We start from the raw sequence: 16866 nt of genomic DNA, 5'->3' as shown, positions 1-16866 counted from the left end.
TGCGGCGGGGAGCGACGAGAGCGGGCCGGTGGAGCTGTCTGTGTGCGATTTGGAGGCGCTGAACGGCGCGCTTGTGCTGACCGGCACGTTCCCCACGGGGTCCGTGCTGACGGTGACGGACTCCCTGCTGGTTGCCGCGAGGCCGACGCCGCTTGTGTATCTTCCCGGCTCGCAGTCCTCGCCGTACGCACCGGTGCTGGTGCTGTCGGGCCTGCGGCTCGTGCGGTCCGTGCTGGTTGTGTCTGGCGTTGCCCTCGTGACCGTGATGACTGGTGGGCGGACGGTGGTGGTGGACGGCGCGGTGCTGGCGCTTGTCGGTGGCGGTGTCGCACTGGACGCGGCTGTGTTCGGTGGCGACTATGCGTTGTACGCGAGTGCGCGCGTGGTTGCGTCGGGGGGCGCTGTGCTGCGCGTGTCGGGGAGCCAGGTGTACGCCGCGCATGGATTGGTATTCGACAGCGGGGTGGAGGCCAACGCGTCCGCCGTTGTAGTGAACGACAACGCCGGTGCGCTGACCGATGGCGCGCTGCTGGTGCTGCGGGGGTCGGCGTCGTTTGTGTCCGGGTCGTGGCTGTCGGTGCGCGGCAACAGCATCAGCGGCAGGCTTCTGTCGGTGCCGTCGTACCCGCGCAGTGCGGACCTTGCGCAGAGCACGCTGACGCTCCACGGGAACGCTGGCAGTGGGCCCGTCGTGATGGACGGCACCGTTGCTCTTGTGGGCGCCGGCCGAAAGTTCGTTGTGGGGTGCCTGACGCTGAACGGGCAGACGCTGCAGCCAATGGGCTACAGGTCCGCCGGCATCATCGGGGAATTCCGTCCCGTGGCGTGTGGCGTGTGCGACGCCGACGTGCGCTGCTTTGCAGCTGCGACGAGGGCGATGTCGAGGTCGTGTCGCTGCCGCTGTGCTGAGGGCGGGTACGGGCGCGACTGCCTGCCGGTGTACCTGCCGCACGTGGACGGGTGCAACCGCACGCCCGGCATGCCGCTGCTGAGCCACACGGCGACGCTGACGGAGACGCGCAGCCTGACGCTGACACCAACGTGGACGCCGAGCCTGAGCAGGACGCACTACAGTCCGACGCAGTACGGGCCGACGGAGACCCTGCAGGTGACGGAGACGACGGCGCTGCCGCCCACGCGGACCCCGACGGCGTCGGTGAGCAGCACGCTATGGTGGAGCGACGTGGCGTGCCCGACGCTCGCCGTGACGACGACGGCGGCTGGTGGGAGCCTGACGCAGAACGACATCCGCGGCGGTGGGAGCGCCGTCCCGACGCGGCTGATGGTGGCGCTGCCGCCGCCGTTTCGGTGGGCACGCGATCCGCAGCTCGGCACGCACCTGAGCTTCGTGCCGGTGTCGACGGTGCAGCCGAGCGGCTTTGGCGGCCCGTGGGGAGCGATGCTGAGCAACACGACGTGGGTGCGCAACGCGACGAATCCGTCCACCGTCCTGGAGCTGGCTGTGCCCGTGCACCGCGGTTACTCCATTGTTGCCGACGAGACGATAGTCATTCGCTGCGACGCTGTGGCGGTGTCCGGCGGCTGCAAGGGTGTGCTGCTTGGGTCCTTCACGATCAGGTCCGACATGCTGCCCGCCGCTGCCAGCGCCCTCTCGGCGATCACCGGCGTTGTTGCGGGTGCGGCGGCTGTTGCCGTGGTGGTGACCGGCGGGCTGGGCTCCATCCTGGAGATGCAGGCACTCGGCGTTTTTGCGAGGATGTCATGTGCCTCGGCGCAGGAGCGTGCGAGCACCGTTGCGCTGCCGTACTTCCTGTCGTTGTTCGCTGCCCTTGATCCGCTGTGGATGGTGGTGGGCAACGTGTTGCTCGCCGCTGTGTTCGGGTGCGTGCACTACGGTGTGATGGCGGCCTTCCAGCGGTGGCGCGGCGTGGACGCGGTGAGTGCGTGGGCTGCGATGCGCTTCCCGAGCCTGACGTACGTCGTGGCGCACGCGATGCACCTCGGCATCTTCTTTGGCTCCGTGCTTGCACTGGCGATGCCCGGTGCCCGCGTGCAGCACCGCGTGGTTGGTGTCGCCGGCGTGCTGTACGGTGTGGCGTTTCCTGCTGGCGTGTGCTACTTCATTGCCCGCCACGTGGGTGCGAGTTTTACGAGGTACTGGCAGTTTTCGAGGAAGCCGCTGCACGAGCGCCTGCTGTACCCCGTCGGGTATTGGCACCCTGCGGCGCAGCAGCGGATGTACGGCGGCATGCTGACAAACATGAGGGGCAGCCACGTGTACTGGTGCGTGTTCCAGCTGTTGGTGCTGTGCGTGGTGGGCCTGATTGCGGCTTTGCACCCGCCCGTGGGAGGCTGCCACGTCCAGTACTTCTGCATGGCGGCTGTGCTGCTTGCGGGCGCGAGCGTGGTTGCCTTCACGAACATGATGCGCTCGGCCTTCCTGACGGTGATGCGCACGGCGAGCCTTGTGCTCCTTGCGGCGCTGTGCGTGTTCAGCGCGGCCAACCACCTTGCGCCGAGCGACGGCGGTGCGAGGGCGTACGCGGCGATGGTGCTGCTGCTGGCGACTGTGCTGCTTGCGGTCACTGTGTACAGCATGGTTGTGTGGTACGTGGAGGACTGCCACTGGCAGGAGCTGCGCGAGCCTCGGCGTGGTGGGCTGGAGGCCCTGCTGCGCGATGACGAGGAGAGTGACGAGGAAACGCAGAAGCCCCACGACAGGGCGTCATCGTCGTACGCCTCAGACACCACCGGCGCGTCGTCGTACCGACCACCCGCACCGCCGTTGCAGTCTGTGTCCGGCGACACCCGCTCCGACGCCCTGAGTCTGCTTGACCGTGCATCCAGTGCGAGCTGCAAAAGTGATCGCACCCTCCTGTGATGTGCAACACGTAGAACTGGCAGGCGTGCGGTGCTGGTTGATGCGGGAGGGCGCAGGGCCACGGATTTGCTGCGCACCACAGCCAGCCATCGTTAACCGCACCGACAGTGTTGTTGGTCGTTGTTTCTATCGATTTGTTTTTATTTTGAGCGGATGCTTTCAGGAGTTGCTCCCGTTCCACGATGATTGTGTGGAAGGGGATTGAGTTGTCGCTCTTGTTACTGCTGGTGTTGTGTTTTATCGGACTGTAATTTCATGGAGTTGCGTGCGAGGAACCCAACGCTCGTTTTGTGCAATGGAAAAGGGTACGGTGAACCGCCTATTGGAAGTAATGAATTGCAGCTCTGCCTTATCGTGGGTTTACATGCAGGAGGCTTTACGGCTTTCAGAAGCAAAGCGGCGACAGAGTAGGAGCAGGGCTCCAGTTTTCCAGGAACGTCTTTGAGCGGGATTAAGTATTGAGGCGCGACGTATTGCTGTGATTTCGGCCTGCCCTGGCGTGGCGAGTGCACAGGGTGATCGATGTCTCTTTAGCGGTGAAAATGACGGACCAAGCCATCCCAGTCAGTTTCCACAATGATCTTCAAGTGCACTGCCGCCATGGCTGGATCCCTCAGGTGTGCACGTGAAACGTGGGAGCCTTGGATGCTGCGGCATTGGGATTTGTTGCCCGTTACGGCCCGCGTGTTTTGTGTGTGCAGGAGGTGTGACGGCCAATTTTGGCAATTTGCACATCCCTTCACGGCGCTGTCTTTGATTTATTTGTCGCACCGCATTCCACAGGCAAGGGATATCGTCGCGGATTGGCCACGCTGGTACGAGGATCCTCACACGAGGAGTTCCTTCTTTTCCCCAATTTCCCTCCGGCCGTGCGAAGTTCATGCACCACAGCAGATACAGAGGGGTGTGGTGTTAGCATGGAGAGTACGATATTCACCGAGACTTTTTCCACGGCAGCGTGCGCCTATGCACCTACTCGTCGAACCGTGGAGGCACGCGAACAAATGTCGACGGTTCTGGATCACCTGGTGACTCACATTGTGGACGTACCCTTTTGTCTTGCCCGCAGCGCCGAGGAGCGTGCACACGGATACAGCTTGTCCTTGGCCACTGCGGCGTACCCAAGAACGAAGCTTGTGATGCATAAGCTAAGAAGGCGTCCGACCTCTCACAGCTCATTGACAAATGGAGCACCGGCATCGTCGCATTGGCCGAACGTACTATTCGTGCCCGACAGCTCAAGCCAGAAGATTACCGCTCCACTGCAGCAGGCGACTGGGAACCCACGCGCACGGACGCCACCCTCACTCGTGGGGAAGAGGCCGCACTGGCCCGCCTCCGCAGCGGGGTTTCGCACAAATACGGATGGCTGCTACGACCACTGCAGCCCGCCATCCCACGCACATTCCGTTGGTGCGGCCCGGATGCTGCACAGCAGGCACGCAAAGAAATTTGCACGGAAACGCCTCCTCCTCCTGCTGGACCCCACACCGCCACGATCCGACGGCCGGCAGACTGCCCGGTGTGCGGCAAGCACTGCAGCTGCCGCACTGGTGTCGTGACGCACATGGTTAACCCCCATGGCTTTACGCGCTCTCCCAGGCGCTGCGGGAGTTCAGCTTTCCCGGTGAGCCGGAACCGCCAGAAATCCCACCGGAACCACCGCCCAGCACTTGAGCGAGGACGAGAGTGAGAGACGGCACAACGATCGCACCCCCGCCACAGACTGCACAGCCCATGCCGAAGCCACCCCATGCAGTTTCCGCATGGCGTTGTAGGACAAGCAACCCGGAATCGTACTTCATCTTCGGCACTTCCACAAGCAAGAGTTCCCCCGACAAATAGGAGGCGTTGCCAGGAATATGACGGTCTGACGGCATCCACACCGTTGGGATGCATGTACTGTGTGAATTCAGGGCTCAGGCTCAGACGGGACCGCTATCCTGCATACGAGCACACGAAAACTCCAGCACAGGGCTACGGTCGGCACCGAAGAAGGAAGCACTTCATAAATGCCCTTGATGCGACAGGCAGGCGGAGAATGCCGGGGATTGACCACCCACACACGGCACAAACACCCGACAGCAAGAAAACCAGGACACTAAAAAATGGAGATTAAATAGCCACGCGCTGCAAGGCTTGAACCTCCGCATGAAGAACATCAAACCCAAACAGAAAACCCGCCTCTGCACAGGAGAATGCCACCGAGAAACAGTGCACCGTGTGTCTAAAATGGCACGCACACATGCGTTGATGAACGTCACGCTGTCGCCGATGTCACGACGGCAGAGGGGTCAGGCTGCCGAGAAGGCGCAAGTTGCCCGGCGACGACAGCCCGATGGGATCACCACCAGCTTAGTTTTGCCGTCCAGCATGCGGGCTTCCGTGCCACAGCAATGCCTGACTGACCCGCTACCGCACGGCACGCCACGGGTATCTACCGGACATTGTGAAAACCGGCCGACCGGAACTGTGCGGAGAGGCAGGTCGGCATTTACTCCGCTGCCCGGCTCTGCAGGCATCCAGAAAAAAGCATGGAGTGGACATCGGGGAGGTGAGGAAGCCGTGCTTCACGGAAATATTGGTGTGTCTCCACTTTGAAGTGGAAGGTCTCTGCCCCAGCAGTACCTCCGCGCGGCGAGAAGGCACGAGGCCCCTCGCAGATGCGGCAGGCCGTATTTGCTCCTGGCAGGCTGCCCTCTTCTCCCTTTCCTCATTTATAGCGTCCATTTTTTGGTTGGTTCTGTGATTTGTTGTTTTATTGCTTCTTGGCGGCAACGGATTATCGAGCCACCGCGCTATCCCCGGGGCGGGTGCGTAGCGGTGGTGTGTGCTTCACGGCCTCCACTGCGGCTCCCACTTCTGGCGCCGGGTCTCTCTTTTACATCTCCGATCGTTGGGCGGACGTGCTCTGCGATGGTGGCTGGCGTGTGGGCCTTCGTATTTGTTTGAGAAGACAAGAGGAATAGTAACAATATATATATATATATCAACAGCGCTGAATAGATATCAATATCGACAACTAAATACCTATCTATATACATATGCAGCCAATAAAATAGCAATTGAATAAACCAAGAAATCAAGCAATCTGTCAATTGTAGGAGAGAGAAGGGATATATCCATATCTATACAGATGCATCAATGAATAAGAATAAAGTATCGTTTTTATTCTCATGCCCATATCGATATATCTATACATTGATCAAAGCTTATTTTCGTATATATATATCTCTCTCCATATAATTTCTCCTCCGTTCTTTATTATTTGTGGTATTTTGCTTCTGTTATATTATGTATTCTTCTCCCGTGAGTTCATTCTTGCTTTTTTAGAGCGCATAGGCATTCCGTCCCACAGACAAGGTTTCATATGCACTGAAGCACACCATCGGACAAAAGTCGCAAGGGGTTTGCGAAGCCCATCCCAATTGAATGATGATTGCTATCTTGTTTGATCTCCTGAGGGGCCGCAACGTGTGAGTGCGTTACCCCTGACACCCAACACAATGACAACTTTCAACGAGCAGTTTGCAGGCTAATTGTGCAGTTATTATTGAGGTGTACTCCACACCCGTATTTTAGGAGTGAATGCACGGTGTATCTGTAGGGGATGCTGAGGGTGGCGTCAGCGAGGCATGGGATAACATGTGCTCCGGAACAAGTGTGTGGCGTTGGCCAGAGGAGGCATTGTGTCAACGGCATCATTGATTGATAGCCAGTGATTTTTGGGCTTCGATATTTTGAGCCTTAAGGAATGGAACGCTGCTTGCTGACCAGCTGCCACTCGTCATCCAATCCCTCCTGGATGTGGATTAAAAGGCGATGCGGACGCGTGCAGAGGAGGAAAAGGAAATAGGACCTTGTGTGGACATGCAAGTGGACGCGTCAGAGCGTCACGATATCCCTTAACAAGTGTGGAGCCCCCGACCCTGTGCTTCGATTGTTCTGATTAAACTGCCTGGGGTGGAGGTGAGTGCGCTGACTTCCTTTTCACCGAAATTTTCCTTCAGCTGACAGTCTGCGCGGCTGACGTGGAGGGACATCATGCGCACCTGTTTCCGGCGGGTGCGATGCCGTTTCCCACATATGAGGGCAACTTCCCCGATGATGCGCTCTGTCATCCTCACTTGTTTTATTTGACGACACGGCGCAACGCGGGGTTGGTGCTGAGCGACGAAGGCTTTCCGTCTCGGCTGGAACCAAAACGGAGAGCCCATGAAGAGACATGCTGCTCGCGACTGGTTGATGCTTGGCCTGTGAGGAGTCTGTTTGCCACTGTGGAGCATCTCATCCGCTTGAGTGCAGAGTCCTCTACACATTGCACGGTTCTTGTGCTCCTGAGTAATGCCGATAAGGGCGGACCGCATGATGGTGTTTTATTGCTGAAAGGCACTGTGAGGAGGAAAAATATTATTCTTTCTTCTTCCTAGACGAGACGAATCCGTTCTTTGATTCAAGCACGAATGTCTTGTCGCAGTTTTTGTTGGCCGCTGGTGGCTTTGCTGTTTATTCCAATCAGTGGCTCTAACTGGCGGCTCCAAGGCCTAATATCGACTGGCGCCGTCGTTCTTGGGCCCACGTTGCTTGGCCCAACAATTATTTGTGCAACTGGACAACAAATTTCCCTGTGGGCGTGAATCATGTTTTGCAGAATATGACCACAACAGCTGCTGAGTGGGCTGGTGGCTGTTGCGTCCTGTATGACTCTTACAATGTTCTTGCGGATTTCACTCTGTTGCGTGTAAGTGATGTTACATCTGTCTCTTGCCGTGTGGCAGAGGCCTGAACCAATGAAGGATAGAGTGTTTTGACGAAACACAGCACAGACAACCCTCATGTTGCTCATAGTTGTGCTTGTTTTCACTGCGAGTTTCGACGTGGGAACATTTTGTTATTTTGTGCGGTATGGGGATCACTTATCCGGTGGCATATTGCCGTGTGGTGGTCTTTGGTTCAAAGGACCCTGTGGAATACTTTGTGAGGGCGAAGGGTGATGGCAGGACTGTCGTGCCCGCACAGACGGAGACGAGAACAGGCTGGTTGATGTGCCCTGTAACATTGCGCTCCCAATTGCGTCATTGGATGCGTGCAGAGCAGGTGGATCTTCGGTGTCTGTTGGCTTCACGGCCAACCCGCTGGCCCCTTCTGAAGGGCATTCAGGTGCATTCGTTCTCTGAGGGTGTTTCTGCTGTGTGGTCCGCACACTGCAGTGTCCGCTCCATTGGGCCTTTTCTTTGGTGAGAGGTTGGTCTGTTGCACTTCTTGGACTTCTGTGGTGAGGGAGGGTCATGGGGCATCATGCCCGCCGTTCCGGTGTTGGCGCTTCGCGTACTTTTAGACGCGTCACGCAGGAGGCATAATATTCTGTTGCAGGATGAAAGCGACGTGTTCTTTTCCCTTGCCAGCAATGAACGGTCTTCTTGTTATGCTGTTTGGGTCTTTCTGCTGGATAACAAGCTTGCAAATGGTTACGAGGGATGTGTGACTGCAGGGCTTGAGCGCCGGTTTGTTTTTTTCTGAGGGGCGGTGTTGAGGAATTACAGGCACTTGCAGATGTCATTTTCAATGTGAGGGCAGGTGTTTCAGCCACCCGAAGCGCGGCTGTTGGGAAGACGAGTTTCACTCTTGCAGTGGAGGCAGGCATCGACGAGGCGAATGTGCGGGCCCACCACCCTACTTTCTGTACTGTTTTGCCGCGACGACTGGATCTGATCGCCAGCCACATTGAGCCGTTGCCTTGTGGCCGCAACGTTGTCTCGAGGCGGTCGAGAGGCCGCAGGGCACGGCAGTTGCATTCATCCGTGGAAGTGCCACGGGGGAAGAAATGCTAGCCTTTTGGCGTCTGACATCTCGCTGCCTTTTGACGCCATATTTGTTGAGTCCGTGGTTACTGTCTGGTGCTCCTGCCTTTTACTGGATGATTGGAAATGCTGAGATGTGGAGGGTATTTGCTGCGCCTTCTTTCGGTATATTTGTCGCACGCCGTGTTCGAGATGGTTTTTGATTGCTGCATTGCATGGGGTGCTGCAAGGCGATACTTTATGCCACGCGATTGTGTGGTGGGTGCCATGCGGTGGAAATATTTGACTTCGTTGAGGTGCCCTTGGAGGGTGGGGGTGGCGATCCTCCGGCGCGGGTGATCATTGACAGGTTCACACGCCCCTTTGAGCCTGCTGTCTCTTTGTTGTACGTTTATGAATTGACCGCGGACATTGCAGAATATATTCAGGTTGCTGCAGTGCTCCATACATTCAATGTGTTGTCCTCCGCGCCGTTAAACTCGGCAGCTGTCCGACCGGTCTCTTTGAAGGATTTGGGAGGAGGATCCGTTCAATTTGTTCTACGGCTGGAGTCACTTCTTCCGCTTCTGTCAGCTAGACACGCCCACAGCGTCAATTTGCTTTTTTCCCTTCAATGGGGGGAAAGGGTGACGACGAACCTCGAGAGACGGTGGCTTTTTTTGTTTTATCGCCGGAGATCAGTCAGCGGCAGTTGATGCATCAGCCCTTCCTGAGGGTCGGTGACACAAACTCCGTGGCTGAGACGATTCGGATGTAATTTCACAGGGGCAAAATCCGCGCTTTATTTCCGTGCTTATGCCGATGGAATGCAATGATTTGCCCTTCTTGTGATGCCTCGTGTGCGTCGTGGCACTACATTGAGGAGGGCACGAGGCGTTAGTGACCGTGTTATTTTGTTAGACACCACGGCTCCTTTCAGAGGATGTGATTCGACTGTGTGGTGGGTCGGTTGAGGGGGAGGACGTGGATGGGCCGCGCTCACCCGACTGCTGCGCCTCATTTTTCTGAACGCCCTGACCAAATTGCTGGTCCCCCTTTGCTTGCTTTACCGGGCCTGGCGACCTCTTGAGGAGCGGTGCGACGGCGTGGACTGTCAGGCTGCTGAGGAGGCCGTGGCTGCGCGGGATGTTCTGCGGAATTTTTTTGCGTTTTAGGACTACTGTAGAGAAGAGGACACTTCATGCCTCCTCCACGTCCAGGAAAGTAAATGGAGGGATCGCGGTTGTGGGATCGCACTTCACGAGTGTCTGCGCTCGTTGATCGCGTCGACGGTGCGCTCTGTGTGTCCGCGACCCCTGCCGACACATCTCGCTGTGTTTCTTCCGGTGAACGGGAAAATCCACCGACACGCCGAGGGGGTGTTGGGGGATGTTGCAGCGAGGAACGCTTTAATAGAGGTCCTGCAGTGAGGGAGCGCTGCTTGCAAGGATCCCACAGCACATGGGATTTTGCTTGCTCCTAATTTTTTTTTCTGTCTGTTGGTTGGTGCTGCTTGCCGGAGGGTGTATTGGCCTGTGCGCAAACGTCAATTTCTCTGCTTCTGTGTGCGGCCTAGCAGTGATTGGGCCGTTGTGGACGGGGAGAGTAATTACTGTGGCGGTTACGACGAAGCGGATGTGTTACGCCGTGAATGGTGGCGCCACCCACTTCCCTGCCACGTCCTCTTTTGGTGCTTTTTGAATATTAATTTGATTTCTTGCACACAAGCGCACTCAGGCTAGGAAGGAAGCTACGACCAAGCGCTAATCGCTACTGTGAAATTCGAAGGCTCTGAAAGGACTAACGGCACACACACACACCGCCCACGCACACATATTTATATGCTTTCACGTGTTGCTGCAGTGAAGGCACCCCGTACACACAACCGTCGCCGCGTGACCGGATCCAGCGAAAGGAGGAGGGAAGGAAGAGAGAGTGAGCCGCAGAGGCCCAACATGTCCCGGCGTCTGCTTACTTCCGCGGTGCTGCTTCTACTCGTCGTGATGGTGTGCTGCAACACCGTGCAGCCTGCTGTGGTGCCAAAGTCAGGGCGGGGATCTAAAAAGAAGAAATTGTTTGTGCCGCAGACGACGCTGGCGCAGCCGAAGGTGGGGTTGTTCCAGTTACGAAGAGGGATTTGTTTGCTTCACTCTCTCTCGTCAGTGCTGGTGGAGTAATTGCTGCTTTCGCCGAGGGTCACATGAATGACGAATTTCAAGGTGCTCCATTAAGTAAGTCCTTTTCTTCTGATGTGGTTGCGGGGTACATCGACTCTGCGTGGAATTGGTTCACTGTTGTTGGTGAGGTCAATAAAAGATGCATGGAGGGCGCACACCGTGCTTGGTGCAGCGGAGGGAAAGGAGAGTTTGGGTGTTGTGCTCTGCCCCACAACAATCACGAAGGGCAACGGAGTGTTTCTTCTTGCGGGAGGCTCTGATGTGTCCTACGAAGGTGGGTGTTGGAGGGAGGGCGGCTTGGAGCCGAAACTGGTTGTGGGTGATGTCACGAATCCCACGGGTGGCAAGCAGAGTGGACGGATCGAATGGGGCGACCCCAAACCACTCCCGAAACTGATCTCTTCTGCTTCTCACAAGGGGAACGGACGGAGTTCATTGCTTCTGGTGGCTCAGGTGTTGTGATGGAGGATGGCACGCTTGTGTTTCCTCTGATGGCGGTGAATGAGGCAGAAGACGTTTGCTCCATGATCATTTGCTTGACGGACAGCGGCAGTGCCTGGGCGCTCTCTGAGTACATGTCCCCTGCGAAATGTCTTAACCTCCGCGTCACCGAGTGGGAGGGATCACTTCTCATGATTGTTGACTGCGAGAATGGCCAGAGGGTGTACGAGTCGCGTGACATGGGGACAGCGTGGACGGAGGCCATTGGGACACTCTCAGCCGTGTGGGTCAACGCACGATCGGGAGTCTCTCAGAAGAAAAGCCTGCGTGTGGATGCCCTCATCACCGCGACCATTGAGGAAAGGAAGGTCATGCTGTACACTCAGAGAGGGCACGCCTCAGGGAAGAAAAGGGCCACTGCGTTCTAACTTTGGGTCACGGACAACAACCACACGTTTCATGTTGGACCGGTTTCTACGGACAAAGCCGCGGATTGGATGCTCGCCAGCACCCTGCTGCACTCGGATGGCAATTTGCATCTTTTACAACGGAGGGGCATTGGTGAGGGCCGTGTCATCTCACTTTTCCGCCTGACGGAGGAACTGAGTAGAATCAATTCCGTCCTCAGTACTTGGGCACAAAAGGACACTTTCTTCTCCAGCGTGTCTACACCCACGGCGGGTCTGGTGGCAGTTTTGTCCGATGCGGCCAGCGATGACACGTGGAACGACGAGTACCTTTGCCTGCATGCGACGGTGACGAATGCAGCGAAGGACAACGATGGGTTTCAATTGACGGGACTTGAGTCCAGGGCAATATGGCCTGTGAACACTCGGGGTGATGAAGTGCGTCATGTATTCTTGAGCCACAACTTCACACTTGTGGTGTCGGTGACCATCGAAGAGACTCCGAGTGGGAACACGCCTCTACTGACTGCGGTGTTGGCGGACACTGCGTCCAATCATACCGTGGGACTCTCGTACAGCCACAATAAAACGTGGTAGACGGCGTTCGAAGGCACGACAACAACACGGAGCAGCACTTGGGAGCCGAAGAAATAATACCAAGTGGCACTTATGCTGCAAGGCAACAAGGCCTCTGTGCACATTGATGGTCAGTCGCTGGGGGAGGAAGAGGTGCTGTTAACGGGCGGGAGGCCACCTGATGTCCTGAGGGTTCGCTTTGACGCGTTCGGCGGGCACGAATCCCACGTGACGGTGACGGACGTCTTTCTGTACAGCCGCCCACTGAATTCCACTGCGATGCGTGCACTCAAGGACAGGGTTCCCGTTCCGACGAGGGAAGCGGCTCCAACACCACCCGAGAAGATTCGAGTAGTTGACAGCGTCAGAGAGCACGTTGCTGGGGATATTACAGAAGGGAAATGAATGGGCACAACGCCCCTGGACACGAATCCCACTACAAATAGTCACCTCGCAGGGTGTGGAGCTGCGTGAGTCCCGACGACTGCCTCGCCTCTCTCAACGACGTGAAATTGATACTGCGTGATTTAGGCGGCAACAACACCGTGCGTGTGTGCGTGTCTTGTGTGTTGCTGCTTCTTCTGGGATTGTATTTGGGTCGTGGCAGCCTTCTGAGCCACAGAGTGTGGATTTGTGGCTCCTCACGGAGAATACGTGCCGAATTGACCGCGCTTTTTAACTTATCTCTTATTTCCCCAATTTTTTTACTTATTAGTGTCTTTTCACTGTAGTTCAGCTGGAGTAATAGGTACTGTTGTTTCTTCTTTGCGTAATGTTCGGTTGCTGCACACTGTAATGAGTGAAGTGTTCCCCGCTCTTGTTTGCTTTTGTTTTCGCCCACACGTGTTGCCGGCCCTGCGGCTGTGGAGTCCCACGGACAGCACGAAATGAGGATTGGAGGAGCAGGCCGGATGCCGCATGAAATGTGAGGGATGTTGTGTGGGCTGGTGGAACAGTGCAATCTTTTTTAATTATTTTAATTTCGCTTTTCCTTTTGTTGGTGCGGGCAATATGTATATTCACGAGCACACGGTTGGTCGTCTTGTGATGCTCGGTCCATGAAATAAAAGTCCCGCCAAATCAATTTTTATTTTATTTTTTTCTTTTAATTTTGGGAGTTATCCCGGACTCTCATCTTTTTTTTTTTTTTTTTTAATCCCTGCGGCTTGTTTCTGTAGTTACCGCATCTGCTGTCACTGTGTGTCTCTGTGTCCCTTTGAGTGTCCCTCTGCTGACTGTGCTGTTGACATGCCCTTCATTTATTCTTTCTTCTTTCCTGCTAGAGGCACCGATGGTCCGCGACGACGATTGTTTGTGCTCCCCATTGCGATGGCACGAGGGTGACTGGGCGCCGGCCTGCTGAGTGAACTCGGAGGGGAGCGGATGGTGTGCGCCGTGCCTCACTGTGAGTGTGGGACGACAGTCCGCCGGGGAAGGGAGAAGTAAAGCGCAGCGCTGTGGAGTTGGATGCGTCCCGTTCGTTGCCGCCGTGTGTGTGCTGTGCGCATGGCACTTTACTACGGTGCGACGTGGATGGCGTTACTATTGCATTTGCCCTCTTGTATGTGTTGTGCGGCGGGCTTCTCTTCCCCATGACACCGTCCTTCTGCGCGGGTGGGTGGAGGGAGTGGAGATGTATGAGGGTGGCAGTTGTTTTTGCACATTGAGGTCCTCCACAAAGGTGGCACCTCACGGCAGGCTCTTGCAGCACCGAGGCCGTGGATTGAGAGGATGGGAGGGTCTGCTCCAACCACAAGGACAACGAGATGCAGTGCATGACGGTGAGGCTGATCCGCGTGTGGTTGCAGCGCATGCGGCACGTGCGCCAGTACTTGTTGAGCGCTGTGCTCATGATTGGGGAGGAGAGGCGGCACGACGTTGTGGCGCTGTGTGTGTTGTGTGTGGCCGGGGCATGCCGGCGATTGTGAGGACGTGGCGGACACGGAGCTGCTGGACTGAGGGAGGAGGTGGCGTACGTTGCGGCGCAGCGGGAGTGCATGACGGACTGCGTGTGCTGGGAGGGCCCGACGATTCCGAGGCCTGTGCTGGAGGGGCGCGTGTTGAAGTGAGCGTGGCGTGCCTGTGAGGGCCTGAGTAGAGAGAATAACAGTAATAGTGACTGTGGGGGTGTGAGGAACGGGCCGCGTTCGAGGAGCGCTCCTCTTTTTTTTTGTTTTGATTGTTGTTGAACCGCGCCCACCTAATTGTTGCTATTGTTGTGCGTGACTCTCATTGCTGGATGGGACTGTGGTGTAGCGGTGGTTTTTCTTTTGTTGCTTTTTGCTTTGCGTTGACGTGTTGTTAGTTTGTGCTGAGGGCTACACGTAACTGACAGGAGTGATGGCGATGATGATGACTGGCCGTGTGCTGCTGGTGTGTGCCCTCTGCGTGCTGTGGTGCGGTGCGGTTTTTGGACACGCGATGGACGATTACTGCAGTGAGGGTGGAGGGAACGGTTTGAGGCACACGAGTAATGGTGGAGATGACGGCGTGTCTCTAAAGGCGGACTGCGGGTTGTTAGCCACTCGAATGGGATTAATAAAGGCGGTTGAAGCTGCGGAAGCTGGACAAGATGAATTGAGTGGTGGTCCAGGTTTATCTCAAGATACGAAGGAAAAGTTGGACGATACGTCTGTGGGAACTAATACAGTGGGCAGTGCAGCGGCTGGTTTAGGAGGAAGTATTGTCGCAGGTCAGACAGCAGCACTACCGCCGACGCCTGGAGGCTCAGGTACAGGAGGACAGGTGGTGAAGCCAGAAGGGTTGGATGCAAATGGAGGAAAGGAAGCAGATCATAAGGAGGATCGCAACGACAGTACGGCAACTGGGCCCCAACACCAAGGCGTTGATCAATCATCTTCTTCCTCTTCTTCATCTGGCAGCCCTGGCACTCAGAACGGTGAAGAACACAACTTGGAGAATACTTCCAAGAGTGATGAATCCTCCGATGATTCACCGGAAGGTGACGAAAGGGATCCTCTTAGCCAATCCGACAGTCGTGAAGAGAAGGCGGAAGAACTGGTGAAAAAAAAAACGAATTAAATACAGAAAATACAGGTCATGAGGCACCAGCACTAACAACAGCACCAGCCGAATAGGCAGAAATACAAGCAGCAATACCAACAACACCACTGCATGGACATTCCGGCGCTGATGATTCAGGAGAGGTGCAACAGTTACAACAACCCCAAGACGGCATTGAGTCAAACAGCAATTCACAAACAAAGAGCGCTGCCTCCATTACAGCCAATCAACACAATGAACCATCTGGCGACCATGCAGAATCCAGGCCACCATCACCCACAGAAAACGGTGATGCTGCCAATAACGAATCTGAAAAGAGCACTGAAGAGGGCATCCCGAACAATGATCCAGCATCCGATGGCGCAGGGACACGAGAAAAACAAAATGAAAATAATGAAGCCAATCCGAAAGAAACACCAGTCGAAGCCACAGCCACGAAAACCACAACGGTGACGACTGGCGACAGTGACAGCAGCACCGCGGTTTCCCACACCACCTCCCCTCTTTTGCTTCTTCTTGTTGTTGCGTGTGCGGCTGCTGCGGTGGTGACCGCGTGAGAGTGAGGGAGAGAGAGCCGTGCACCGCCCGCACACACACTCGTCTTTCACTCACTTTCTGTGTGTGTTCCCTTGCATGGACTCTCGCCCTCACCTCATCCCACGAAGCACACACATAATGTGCCCATTGTATATATTGCATGCACACCCATGCAGGCCCGTTGGTGCTCTCTTTTGCACCGCACGCACCGCTGCCGTCCTGCCTGGCTGCATGGGCGGAGCACCGTAACTGTTTCTGTTTGTTTTTATTGCATTGAGTGGGCGACCTCTCTCTCTCTCTCTCCCTGTGTGTGTGTTTTGCTTTACAGGAGCAATGAGAGTGTGTGCGCTGGTCGTCCCACGCTTCGGCTTTTTGTTTTGTTTTTCATTGTTTTGTGGTTGAGAGCACCCATTCCGCGGGCTGCGTGTGTGCGTGATGATATGAGTAATTTGCGTGTGTGCTATCTGCCTCTCTGCCGTTGCTTTCTTCTGACTCTCTTGTGGCGCACAGCTGCTCTGCAAGTATCGGCGCTGCCAAACATACAAGCACATGCACACAAGGCATAACGCAGACGCTGTGAAGTGGTGTGAAGTCTTAGAACGCACGCACGCACGCTGCGGATGGTCACGGAGGGCACTGTGGGGGTTGGTGTTTTGGTGCTTGTGGCTGTATTTGGCAACGCTCATATCCACCGTGTTGGAACGGCCGGTGTGTTTGTGGGCCGCTGAAGAGAGCAACGGCGGAAATGGTGACTTCCACGCAGTGCGTTCACAGTAGTCTCCCGGTCAGTGTCAGTGCGGGGAGAAACAGTCATGACAATTGCAATGCCGTCACGCTTGTTTTTGAGCATCCTGAGAGAAACGGTAAAAATATATTTGCACACACGACGTTTTGCACCCCCGCTTCAGGGCTGTGCATCACGATGAGGCTGCCGTGCGGTGATGCCATATGATATGAGCAGCTGGGAGAGAAAGAGAGAGCGCTGTGCGATGCTCCTGCACCTGAAACTGACGCTGTGCAAGTGGTGGCAGGTTGGTGGACGGTCACACAATCACTGCAACACCACGAGGGAAGCAGACCAA

General features: G+C 56.1%; 1 protein-coding gene and 4 pseudogenes across 1 annotated transcript, besides 2 other annotated features; all 5 read left to right on the top strand.

The window, feature by feature from the left end:
• Tc00.1047053509419.260 (dispersed gene family protein 1 (DGF-1), putative) lies at nt 1-2842 on the top strand (the record flags this gene model as incomplete). The annotated part of the gene is made up of 1 exon (XM_812907.1): nt 1-2842. A coding segment is annotated over one exon (2842 nt), but the record flags the coding sequence as incomplete, so codon positions are not given.
• Nucleotides 1-16866: part of a sequence feature (areas not merged during assembly with more than two copies in the genome that could not be assigned to a particular haplotype) that runs on past the window's edge.
• On the top strand, nt 6137-9358 carry Tc00.1047053509419.245 (annotated as a pseudogene).
• On the top strand, nt 10464-12626 carry Tc00.1047053509419.230 (annotated as a pseudogene).
• Nucleotides 13306-13380: a sequence feature (AT_rich).
• Nucleotides 13857-14309, top strand: Tc00.1047053509419.211 (annotated as a pseudogene).
• On the top strand, nt 14564-15808 carry Tc00.1047053509419.190 (annotated as a pseudogene).

Source organism: Trypanosoma cruzi, genomic scaffold, assembly GCF_000209065.1.
Source record: "Trypanosoma cruzi strain CL Brener 1047053514245 genomic scaffold, whole genome shotgun sequence".
Taxonomy (NCBI): Eukaryota; Euglenozoa; class Kinetoplastea; order Trypanosomatida; family Trypanosomatidae; genus Trypanosoma; species Trypanosoma cruzi.
The sequence above is the reverse complement of the archived record's forward strand: the minus strand, read 5'-3'. Positions and strand labels throughout refer to the sequence as shown.